The sequence below is a fragment of the Morone saxatilis genome, unplaced genomic scaffold (genome assembly GCF_004916995.1).
Source record: "Morone saxatilis isolate NCDOM2014 unplaced genomic scaffold, NCSU_SB_2.0 Contig2, whole genome shotgun sequence".
In the NCBI taxonomy this organism is placed as follows: Eukaryota; Metazoa; Chordata; class Actinopteri; family Moronidae; genus Morone; species Morone saxatilis.
The window spans coordinates 22,327,221-22,340,182 of record NW_023339762.1 but is presented as its reverse complement, the minus strand read 5'-3'; the positions used below and the strand labels follow the sequence as shown (position 1 = coordinate 22,340,182).

The 12,962-nt window shown below is 41.2% G+C and overlaps 2 protein-coding genes across 4 annotated transcripts in view; both read left to right on the top strand.

Moving 5' to 3' along the window:
• Positions 1-7,512, top strand: part of ush1c (Usher syndrome 1C) — a gene marked incomplete at its 5' end in the record, with an annotated part of 18,238 nt that extends 10,726 nt beyond the window's left edge. The window contains 7 exon segments of one of the 2 annotated variants that reach the window (XM_035664325.1): positions 2,350-2,415; positions 3,428-3,469; positions 4,032-4,085; positions 4,225-4,324; positions 5,492-5,601; positions 5,820-5,875; positions 7,074-7,512. In XM_035664325.1, coding sequence (XP_035520218.1) covers positions 2,350-2,415; positions 3,428-3,469; positions 4,032-4,085; positions 4,225-4,324; positions 5,492-5,601; positions 5,820-5,875; positions 7,074-7,086 — 441 coding nt within the window. 2 annotated transcript variants of the gene reach the window in all.
• A 5,273-nt stretch (positions 7,513-12,785) lies between these two features.
• abcc8 (ATP-binding cassette, sub-family C (CFTR/MRP), member 8) overlaps positions 12,786-12,962 on the top strand; it is a 51,929-nt gene continuing 51,752 nt past the window's right edge. For both annotated transcript variants that reach the window (XM_035665150.1, XM_035665149.1), the window contains exon 1: positions 12,786-12,948. In XM_035665150.1, the coding sequence (XP_035521043.1) occupies positions 12,801-12,948 (148 nt within the window). In that variant the 5' untranslated portion in view covers positions 12,786-12,800. The remainder of the gene's footprint in view (positions 12,949-12,962) is intronic.

The window sequence follows — 12,962 nt, the reverse complement described above, 5'->3', positions numbered from 1 at the left end:
ACCGCCTCCGCCTCCGCCCCCACCCCCGCAACACTCGGAGGAACGTGTAGGAACTCTCAGCGGGTACCGCCAGCATCATCACCATCGCCTCCAACATCCTCCCAGTCCTCCAGAGCACAGGAGCGAGTGGGAGGCAGGCGGCTATCTCCCTAGAGGAGGACTTTACTCGTCTAACGCCAGTGAAATGTCCTACCCCTCTAGTCCAAAGGTTAGAGATTCTCATGTGAGGGTGATAATGTGTTTGAGTGGCTTTTCCTTTTTGTGTGTTTAACTGATGGATGGCGAGGATCTTTTTTTCCATCTGTGGAAAAAAAGTTGCATCAGTTAATATGTATAGAGCTCAGAGAATTCATGCATTTCCAAGGCCTGCAGTCGGCAGGTGTATGTGCATATTCTGCTTTATTTACTGGAATGTTTTATGCATGACAAGAGAGCGATACACAATATTAGCATGCAATTGGGCAGTCATTTACAATTTTCTTCTAGCTGAGGGAAATGCAATCAGAAATGCTTGTAGCTGTGTGGTTTGTTATACCTAGAGGAGCGTTGTTTGGTGTGTAGTGGTGACGGAAAGCATGTTATAGCTGATTCTGTTTTTTTAAATGCGTGTGCTGGCCTTTGCTTGGACATTTGCAGTTCATCTAGTTATGCATTGATGTGAGTGACTCTGGGTGTGTGCTATTTCTGCAGTGCTCTGTTTGTGCCAGAGGGCTGAGAGATTCATTTTTATTTTACTGTGGTTCAGGTAATGAGAAATACCTCCCATGCCAGTCGAATTTCCAGTTCGAGCTCTCCTTTGGTGAGTCTGAGTCTGTAAAAAATCTGATGTCAACTGTTGCAACCACTCCCTTCCTTTTAAGTCATACTTATAAGCTTTATAAAGTGTGTACAACGATTTTGTTGTAAAATGACCCATCCTGTTTAAATACAAACTTATACACAGCTGTTGCATGGAAACATGGTCTTTCCTCAATAGCAACTAGCTCCTAGTCCCCCTAACCAGAGGCGTCAGATGGTTCCGGTCATGTCTAAACCTGTCATGCTACCCCAGTCCCAGACCCACCGACCAGACCCACACAGATCTGCAGTCCGTTCTGATGGCCTGGTATGAAATACACCACACTGCAATCATCTCCTCCCTGTTTCATTCATTTCAAGAGGGTCATAAAGCATTCAGACATCTGACACAGTGTGCCATCATCTGGGGGAAGAATTAATCTCTGACTCTTTTTTTCTAGTCCTGGTGAGTCTTCCAGACTCTCCAGCTGTTTCACAGAAAGCCAGTCTGTGGTTATTACTTCACACAGGGGAGCCATTTCTCTCTCCTGTCATATAGCTCTAATGAAACTGGACAGATTGTTTATTTTTCACACTCACTAATCCTCTAACTCACATTGATACAATTGGACATTCACAGTATTCTACATTGCTGCAGCACACAGCTGTACTATTGGTGTTTCAAATATTGTGTTTCATAAATTGAATTGGAAATATTGACATGAAAGAAAACTGATGCTGAATGGTTTTGTTTTGTTTTGTATCACGTTTTATGCCCTTATCCCAAAGGCTTGTGGTATACATACACTGTAGTGTTTACAAAGGATTTCTGTTGAAATGGATGAAGAATAGGTTAAAGAATATGGATGAAGCTGATAATGTTCTATATTCTATTATTATAATACTTTGTGTTAACAAATCTCTAGAAGAAAAGCAGTGTCTGTGTAGCCAAAGCCTGACAAACCTTATTCCTCTCTTATTCCTGTTGCACTGACTGACCCTGTAGTTTATTTTGAGTCAATCACACAGACATCATCCACAATAAGTATAAATTGAACAGAAAGTAATCCCCAACAAATACACTATGTCTGAGTAATAGCTACAGTGTCCAACTATTTTAGGTACATTTTAGCCTTTTTTAATAATTAGACTAGTTATTAGTGACCTGTTTTAGGGTTTTTTTACTTCTTCAGTAGGAAGTATTTGGCTAGGGGCAGACAGCGACAGACAGTGAAGTGTAGTCTCAAAGTATTGAGACACAGAGTTATACGTTGTTGGTTTTGGTTTTGAATATTTCCAGTCTCATCTTTTAACCAGTACTGATCTTAGTTTGTAACTTTGTTAATTGGACCAAAAACACTTCCCCTTTTTATGTTGTCGATGTTATTTAACACTTTTGATTTATTGATAGAAAGAATCTTCTTTGCTTATACTGACTGTTGTATGTGCTCATCACACTGAGCACTCATCCTTCAGTAGTTCAACTTTTCACCTTGCTACAGTGATGTAGAAGTGTACTCCAGGGTGTGTCAGTGCAATCAATAAAAGCTGATACCTGGTCTTGTTTTTCAGCCTCCGGAAATGCTGAAACGGATGGTGCCTTTCAACTCGTCTTTTAAATCAAACAACAAACGACAAGTAATCCATACCTGATCACTAGCTGTCTTAATTTACTGTTGAGTGCTTTTGTCCCCTGTTCTTTCTGCATTTTTTGTCTCCATACTCACTCAATCAGGTTTCCTCATGTTTGACTGGAGCCTCAGTGATGCCTCTTCCTCAATTGTTTTCATTATCTCTTCTCTGTGTTGGCTGCATCACTGCCTTTAGGTCTAGTTGTGTCGCTTATGCACAACTGTGCTTCTATTGATTTGCAGCACACTATAGTACTGTGAACACATAGTGTGGGAATGCATGTGTTGTGGTTTGGTTTTGATCGTCACTGGCAATGGAGATGGTTTCTATGTCGAGGACTGTCCTGGAAAGGCTCAGCCAAGACTTGAAGTGATCGTAATCTGTCTCTCTACATGGGTTGGTGCAGGTTGCATTACTAAAATAAAGGAAGCTGGTTGTCACGTACCCTCACTTTGCTCAGAGACAAAACATCAATCTTATTTAATTCAATGTATCTGTTAATAATATTGGTTATGTTGTTTTCAACTGCCGGCTCAGCCATGACAAATAAATGCATATATTACAAACAAGTTCATTTTTTATGTCCAATGTTGAGTGTCTGCACAACAACAGGAAATGAACAGTTAGATTAATGTGTGTTTATTCTGCAGGGAGAAAAATGACCTTGAGTCCTTGTAGCTGGATGAATGTGATGTCACTTTCTATTTCCTTCCCTTGAAATGAAATAGCTGTCGTCGTTGGTTGAAATCATTAGGAATAATTTTTATTTGTGAATTGAATTAAAGTGTGAGGCTTTAAAAGCCGCTGCCAGTGTCTCCATGGTGTCCATTTATTCAGAGTGGTATTCAGACGTTAGCAAAGAACTGGTTGTCAAAGGAAATCTGACCTGCACTCCATGCAGTGACTTGTTGTCACGTGAGGTTTCTTAGATATTCCTTTTTGTCTTTATGCCCTGTTTGTTACTGCCTAATGACATTATCGATCCGTTTTAATGAACTGCATGTTGATTCTCTTTCAGGGATTTCAGAAATACGAGGAAGAATTTGATCCCTACTCCATGGTATTGTATACCTTGTTAGCACTACAACAATGCAGCTAACAAGGTTTTAGTGATTGCTAACTAGAAGTGTTAACATTGTGTGTCTGCTGCTACATAAGAATCAATTAACCACAATGTTGCTAAAGGTTACAAAATGTGTTGACATTATTCCCACAGCATCAATTGTTGCCTTAAAACTAGAATCACCGCAACAATTAAGACAAATCTAACAGCTGAAATTTTACACAATAATATTACACAATAACTGCATTAACTGCTAAATGAGCTTACTTCCAGTAGCCAGCTAGTGGGTCAAATATAGCAAATTAAGCTTAATTATTAAACTTTAACTGCTTAAAATTAAAATGTTTTTTTTTATAAGGGAGATATCCAGTTTCTCTGAAGAACATTAATAATTATTAGAGCAGAGCAGCAGTCCTCTCTTTAGGGGTTGGCATATTGTTATATTTTTTGTGAGCAAGACCATACACATATTCAGAGAGTAGTGTTGTTTCACTACTTACTATGCAACTGCAGTGTTGTTTTGTGCTCTTCTTTCTTACAACCCTTCATTTGTTAATAGTTCTCCTCGGACCAGATAGACGGGCGAGATGTGAGACTGCTGAGAATCAAAAAGGTACCGACTGCATCTTCTGTCTTCACTTCGGATAACTCAGTTAAATGATAAGAGGAATCTCATCAGGCTTATCACTGTTAAAGTAAGATATTCTAAAACATGACTGATGGTGTTGATGTTTGGATTTATTCCACTTAAGGTTGGACAGCTTGATGTTGTTCTGGAGGGAGGTGCTGACTCTCCATTGGGGAAGTTGGTGGTGTCTTCTGTGTATGAAGGTGGTGCTGCAGATAAGCACGGTCAGTTCATGTTTTATTTTCAAATTTCAACTTAATGACAAGTTAACTTATTTCTTCAAGTTGCTTCCAAGGGAAAACAATTTGAATATTAGAAACACCACTCAATATCCGCAAGCTGAAGTGTCCTTGGATAAGATACTAAACAACAAATTGGTCCAGAGGCTGTGCCATTGGTGTGTGAATGCGAATGAGCATTAGTTTCTGTTTCTGTTGAGCAGTAGCTACCATTGGCACTTAGCATGGCAGCCTCTGCCATCAGTGTGTGACTGGGTGGGTGTGGACATGTAATGTAAAGTGCTTTGAGTGGTCGCAAGACAAGAAAGGTGCAATATAAATGCAGTCCATTTACCAAATATGCTCCACAAACTGTATTCTCCAACTCCTCATTCTAAAACAGTGTTTAAACCAAAACATTCAACTTCACTAAGATACTGTAGTGTGTGCCTAATAAATTGCCAATTAATGGACTGCAAGGGAGAAACTATGGTGGCTGCGAAACACGTGAAAAACGTGAAGGGCCCTATGTAGAGCAAGTGTTTGATTTGTTCCTTCTGGGCTACTGTAGAAACTCAGCAGTTCAACATGACAACGTCTACAGAAGACCCATGGCGTCTGTAGATAAAAAAAGGCTAATTCTAAAGTAACCAAAACACAACAAATCTTATTTCCTGGGGATTTTACACTAATGAAAACATACTGATGGATATTATATTCCATTTGTGCCAATAGACCCTCCAACATGTTACACATTGGACCTTTAAGTCTAGACTTCATGTTCCTTCAGCCACTGACAACATATTTGCAATGCAAACATATGTAATGTCAGAACATTAGTCATACTGCTTCTATAAAAGTAAATCATTATGTTTATTGTGTGGACAGAATGTGCCTGTATTTGTACTTTATTATTATAGTATCATTACTGTCTCCATGGTGAAATATAAGGAGGGAGTTTTTATTAGGTACAATTTATTATGCACAATATCAGGATGTCAGTGCATGACACATGCTTGTTAACTTTCCCTAGTCTGTATACAGTTACATGCACTGCTTTGGACTTGAGTTGATGTAGAGATTCATGTTTATCTCTGCAGCGGGTTCTCTGTGTGGCAGTGTTGTGAATAAATATGTTTGTCAGTTAACCGTCTCCGATGTGTCTGTCTGTAGGTGGCATCGTACCTGGGGATGAACTTATGGCTGTGAATGGGAAGATCCTGATCGATGCCACATTGACTGAAGGACAAAACTCTCTGGCTCGAGCCTGGAGCAGTGGAGGGGTAGGGTTCAGATTAGAGTGATGCTATACTTAGTTTTTCAAAGGATAGATGTCATTTACCCTGCTGACGAGGCTGTTTTATTGATTATAGCTGAACCCCATCAGCCCAGTGCGCGTTGTTGTCACATTCTTACTGGTAGATTCAGTCAGGCTGCTGGATTATTTTTTATTTTTATTGATTCTATGAAGTGAAAAATAAATGTTTGTTTTTACCTTTAGGACTGGATCGATGTTGTAATCGCTGTTTCCCCTCCGAAAGAATATGAAGATGAAGTGTAAGCATTCCTGATGATTTATGTTCTCATCCAAATGACATTTTCACATATACTGTTATTCTCTGAAACATTTTTGTGAGCGTTTAGGCCGTAATCTCATCAAACTGGGCCTGTACTATAGTATACAGTATGTGACAGTGTGGCTTGTGTGTCTGTGTGTGTGTGTGCACGTGTACGCAGCCCAAAGTCAGCATCACTCAGTCCCACTTTGAACAGAAAGGTGTTTGAAGGCAGTGCAACACTGTACAGACACGGCTACCTGCTTCGGCACTAGCCCTCCCTCTCCTCCCACCTCACCCTCGTCCTGGTAATCGACTTTAGCCTTCCTCCTCTTCACTGCACGTCTCACAGGCGGAGGTTTGGTGTGGCATTTGTTTTTGTTTCTGCCCATTTTGAGCACATGTGACAGTCTCCCTGTCAATCAGAAGCAAACAAGCAGAGTATTTTTGCTATGTCTTTGCCCTCACCTTTGTCAAACTATCAGATTTATGTCTGTCCACAAAAAGCTAGCGTGACAGTGAATGTATACAGCACACACTGCGCAGCTTTCCTTTTTTGTATTTCAAAAATGCCTCAAGGCAATGTTTCTTTATTGCTGAAGCATGTGCTCCACAACAATACAGGCATGCTATTTGAGTGAAGACATTTCAAACTAATGCGATCAGTGACCCATACCACCATATATCTGTCAAATCACGACCCAGGGAGCCGTATATAAACACATACCCACATGTGTGGCCTCAGTGGTATTGTCCTGTGTCTTCAGGTCATGGCCACTCATACAAGCAGCCGAGGACTCCTGCCAGCCTTCAGCAGTTGTTCTGGTTGATGTTGTTCCACGGGACTGTTACATGTTCTGACATACATAGACACTAAGTGACACTGCGTGGTACTGGAGCAAGGATTTCCCCTCTGCTACAGTAAAAATAATATGTTCCCAGAGTTTGATCAAAGTTATTTTTTAACATTGACATGATAAAGTGTTTAAGATTAAGCCCTGATTATCTAAATATCACTTGCATGTGTGTTTGTCTGTTGTGTTTAATGTGCAGTGACCGGAGCAAGCATAAAAGGCTTTCCTCACACATTTCTCCATGTCCAGTTAATAAAGTGGACTTACTTAAAGTTTGACTGACTGAAAAGTAGCTCTGCTCTTATCTCACATATTAATAATTAATTCTTCTTTTTTCTCGTGCAGGACGTTCTTCTAATCTCATCAACAGCCTGCCAAGAAAACCAAGAAGCTTTTTATTGCTGATGATTCTTTCTGGATTCACCGTCTTCTTGATCACAATAAAATAACTCTCTTTCCTCTTCATCGTCACATTCACCTGTTAACAAACAAGCTGAAGATGGTTTTCAGTTTTTACTTATCATTACCCTAGGCCAGTGGTCCTCCCTAGGGCTCGCCAAAGCTTAATGGGGGGGTCGCGAGGCCTTCTTGATTTTAAGGGGTGTAAGAAAACTCAGTAAGCCTGTATCTCAGCATTTGGTTCAATTCTGTGAAGAAATGTAAATGTAAAGAAAAAATTGTCAAATAGCGCAATGGCCAAGCGTCAAGGGCAAGAAAACACTGAATCTGTCAAAAGAGAAGCCTATTAAGTATGTATGATTGTTTAAATAAGATACAAATAAAAAAAATACATAATACAGGTTGAGAATTGTATAAAAAATTCCCCAAAAATGAAATAATCTGCTCAGAATTTAGCCAAATCACTCATTTTACACAAACTTCCTGCAGAGTTCAGTAGTTGGCTTAATTGTATTGTTTTGAATATAATATGAAATATCCATAAAATATGTCAGTCAGTGAGGGGTCCTCACTTGACGAAATTATAGAAAAAGTTTGAGAACCACTTCCCTATGCTCTTTAAAAATTAAGCCTTGTGTCATGCTTAAAGACATTAACACCATGCGGTCAATAGGCATTCTCACTGTCTCTGCCTGTTGAGGGATGAACCTGTCAATATTTAGTTGTCTCCTGTAATCTTCCTCACCTTTGTCAAGCCTGGACATGGTTGACCTCAGTTAGACGTGCATGACGACGCTGATCTTTCCCTTCAGACTTGTGATTCATCAGTTGGTAAAACAATGAAGGGCAAGTTAAAACAGGCAAACTGTAATCAATAGAAGCTCTCTAATCTGATCTGCCTTTTTCAAAGCCCTAATAAAGGACTGCTCACCATCACAGAAGTGAGTGTCTGTTGTGCATACACATTTTCTGCTTTCTCTTTGTCGCTTGTTTCAACATTATACAAGACAAACAGCCAACATTATCAGCATTTTCAGGAAAAAACATACAAGATTAAGTGTACATTTCTGTGATTTTATTTAAGAATAAAGCACTAATCAGCACTATTGAAAGCCAGAATTCTGTGATAATGTGGTCCATGCTATAGAGAAATACAGAAAAGAGTAGCAGAAAGTGAGAGACTTGGAGAGCTGACTAACAAACATAAGAAAAAGCTCTAAGCCTCAGTTGTCAACAGTAATCCAGGTGCAGATGCAATTGGACAGAATTGTACTCACTTTTTCTACCGAGGAGGAATGACGTTAAATCACTAAGACACAATGTAAGGTTGTGTTGAAGGTGGATGAACAGTATTCTTCTCATTTAAAAGGGGCTTCAGTTAAACAAAGTTGCTCTCCTGCATCACGTCCTCTCTTGTGGATTTATTCACCTTCTTTAAGTTGGTCTGCTTCGATTTACTTCAAGCACGGGGAGCCATTCAGTTCTTTAATTAAATGTCCACAGGGGGCAATAGTGCTCCTTCTTGAATATCAAGCTACTCACTAAATGATAGAGAACCCAACCGTGTTTATAATTCGTAATAAACCTGAATATCATTAGATGGGCCTGGATCAGATTTATATTCAGAGTCAATTGTGTTAAATGTAATTTTTTTTAAATCTTAAATGGAAAAATAAAAGTCAGAGAAAGCAGAGCAGTGCATCATGTAATGTTACATATGTGATGCTTTGCTGTGCAGCATCCCACTTTACAGTTATATAACCGCTCTGTGCAGTAATCCACTCCGGGTTCAGGATGGCATAAGTGACCACTGTCCGCCGCGTGTTTCAGCGTCGCATCGACCGCTGCGGTGTGTCTGATTGAGCGACCCCCCCACTCCCGACCCCACGGTCGACGTTTCATGACAGAGACCAAAGGTGGCCTTGGGGTGGAAGAAGATCTGCCCTCTTTTTCTTCCTCCTCCTCTTCCTCCTCCTCGGTACCCGGGTTCAGCACCGTGGACAGCTCCCCGCCTCCAACTTTAAACCGCCGCCTGCGGTTGGGTCGTCAAACACCGAGCAGGAGAGCAGGGAGCCGGCTGCACGCTGAGCGATTCTGAAGACTTTTACCCCTTCTTCTTTTCTTTTTTCCTACCATCCCAAGCGGCGGATGTGACAGTGCTGAAGAGTGATTTTTGGGAGTTCAGGGAAACACCATGATCTCACGGTATAAACCGGTAAGTGCTGCTGGCTGTGTCACCTGGACGCTCACACCGATCGATGCTCTCACTGTTGAATACTGGGCTGCACTGTTAGTATTTCATGAAACATGCACAGCATTTCCTCAATCCCATACATATACATATCCACTGGGGACAGAGCTGTTTCATTTGCAGACTATCTAATGATCCTGTAAGTCATTCCAGGTCATAGTTAGTCAAGGTATCCCTGTGTCTTCCTGCCATGGGACCATACATCATTCTGGGCTAATTTCTAGTGGGCAATTATGGGAGGGTGTGAAATATTGGATGTGCTGGTTTCGCGGCAGGGCTGTTAGAGATTGTGGTAACACATTTTCACAGCCAGATGGAGAACAGTTTTATAAAAGATGAGCAGGAACACAATTACCACCCCACCACCACCTCTTCTTTTAGTAGGTGAGAGGGAGAGAGACCTACAAGATAGATTTACCGATGCATGACTCATCATTCACCCTCACTTTACTCCTACAAAACAAAATGATCACAGTATTTAAGTACACACACTCTACTCTACCAGACCTGATATATTTAGCTGGCATCAGTCTGTATCTGTGGGACTGTGGCAAAGATGTGAAGTCACCACATGACAATGGCAGTGTCTATTTTGGGGGGTGGGGGGGCTGTTGTGATATTTAATGATTTTAGGAATGCATTGTTAGTGGTCTTTGCTGGAATAAGACCCCCCCCCCCTGCTATACCCTAACCTTTAGTTCCTGTTGCTGGGTTGTTTTTTTTCTCTCTGAGTGGCTTTCTGAGTCGCTGCTGCCCTTCCACTGCTGCTCAACACTCTTTTTTTCTACACACACTAATGCTTCAACTCTCCCCAGGCTACCAAGTGATGGACAGGACTAATCTCTGATGTAGGGCAACTACAGAACTAGAACCCGGCCAGTTATCCCGGCTGTAGAATACTATTAAAGACACATTGCGTGATAAAAAAAAAATCTTTAGTTGAGGTGCTGATGCTGGTAGTATATTCCAAGATGAATTCTCATTTAGTTGGTGAATCTGCTGTTGATATAATATCTGGTGCTGTGCTGTGCCGTTTTGATTAACAGATTAACAGTTGTTTATGGAAATAGAAGTCTCCTGGGCTTTATTCATTAAAGAAACCCCATGTACTGTCCAACTGTTTACTGGTGTAAGGATGGTTTCACAAGTAAGAATTAATGTGTGACAGGAAGTGAGGGGACATGCCTGCAGTTGCTGTGAACTCCTCATGTTGGGTGTGAAATGAAAAATGAACTGGAATTTCTTCACTTTCAGCTATGTCTGGTGTGTTGTTCCTATTTTATTGCTTCCAAAGTGCTTTTTTTTTTTACCTTCAGTGAATATAAGAACACCAAATTTTTTCCCTTACAGCCAAAATGTAATGTAATGTAAAAAATTTGTTTTTAAAATTTGACTAAAATAGTAATCCGTGTTTGAAAAGGAAAATTGTAAATTGTCTTCAGGAAGTATCTGGCGCCCACTGTTTCAAACTCTTAATGGCATCATTAACGCAAACAATCCAACCTAGTTTTTCCTCACATCGCATTCTCACCATTCTCACAGTTAATCCAAACTTTCCCATTCTGCCTAAATTAAAGATGACACTCCAACACATTCTTATGTCCCAGTTTTTGTTGTGCTTCATATCTTCATGATATAATTACAGTGTAATGTAATAGAGAAGAAAAAAGCATCTCCAGTTATTTTTAGGAAAAAAATTAGTAGAATCAATATGTCTCCTACTTCACTGTAGTCCATTCTCAGTGTTTGTGCACTGGCGGCTTCAAGTTTCTACATCACACTTGTACAAGTTGGAAACTGGATGGAGGTTTGACTTCCAAATTTGTGAAATAACAAATTGTAAAAACACTGTAACACTGACTGTAGGTCCCGCCCCTAAAATGTTTCCACTTTCAGCAGCTAAATGTTAAAACATCCTTCTAGTGCATACATCGGTCTGCACAGTGGAGCTCAAACATCCAACTGTAGGAACAAGAAGAAAAACATATTTGTGAGTGGAGGGGGACTTTAACATTATATTACAGGAGCTAAGTCAGCAGTTTGTGTGTTTTCATTGAAATAAATGGAAAATGTATGTTTGTAAGTCCTCATTTTATTGTTTTGATGAGTCTATGTCTCAATTTAGTCAATGGGATTGCGAGTACAGGACCACATTTTGATAACAGTTTAAGAACTATTGAGTACATCTCTCACTGTATTCTTGTGTCACTTGATGCCTGTTAAACAGCAGGTGACTGTGTGTGTAAACTGCTCATTACATTTAGGCTTATCTCTTTGCTCTGACTATGTGAAGGTCACCATGGCATGGATTAGATCAAATACACAAATCATTTTAACCACTAATAAAAGGGCCACAATTCTGTCCCTGCATGGATTATCAAAATCTGCTCCCATGTGGCTCTTTGCTGATCCCTCTGAATAAGTCAGCTGCCATTGGCTGCAGCAGGATCTCTCCCTGTAGGACCGGGCGCACAATGCATTCATCCCGAGAATTCATTCATATTTTATGTCTCCTTTATTTATGTGTGCAGCCTGGTTATTCAGCCACCTCTGTCCCATTTTTTGTTCAGTTTCTTTCTATATATAATGTGAAGAAAAGTGACAAATGACTGAGTTATGTAATTCCTAAAAAACGTGGTGTTGGGATTTAGATTAGAGCGCTTGCTCATGCTTCACACGTACCTTTGTATGACGTTTGCATTGCTCATTCAGCAGCTGTGCCCCCATTCTCTTTCCTTTCTCTCTCCTCTCTCTCTCCTCATCAATCATGTTCCCTCCTGCCCTCGCCCCCTACCTTTAGCAGCTCCGTAGCTCAGTCCTTCAGCCTGCCTGCACACTCTGCAATCCTCCATTCTCATCTTCCAAGGTCGAGTTTGAGCTCTCCTTTGCAAAGAGACAGGAATAGCAGGTGCACTGCAGAATGCCACCGCTGCTCTCGCTGTTATGTGCACGTTTGTGTGTGTATGTGTGAGCATGACTGTATGCATTCCAGTGGAGCTGTGCAGCGCTGTGTGCAAGTGAAGCTCCAGTTTCAAAGGATGTCTGAGGACTGCAGGCAGACGGGATGCAGATGTTTCTCACCAGCATGGACGGGAAAGCTGCTTAGACTGCCGGAGAGGAGAGGGAGCCGCCGCTGCTGCTGCTGCTGCTGCACTGGACTGTGACTGCCTCTGACCCCTTCTCCCTCTGTCTCTTCTTTTTCATTGGATCTGATATTTAAGAGCTGGATTTGAGAGGGAGCAGGGAGGAGGTCACTTTGGGAGATACCAGGATTTACTGAAGACGCCATCAGCAGTCCTTTTTAAAACACGACATGCTCTGAGAGTCTTTGTTTAAAATCTCTCTGTCTCCCTTCTGTCTCTGGTCCTCCTCCTCCTCCTCCTCTTCCTCCGGCCGGTTCCCTGCAGAGTCCCGGTTCAACCATGTCCTTGGCGTTCTGTGGGAACGAGAATAACTCGGTGGCCTACAACGTGGATGGGGGGGTTCTGAACAACGGCTGTTTCCTGGATGCGCTCAATGTGGTGCCACATGTCTTCCTCCTCTTCATCACCTTTCCAATCCTCTTCATCGGTGAGTTTCGCAGG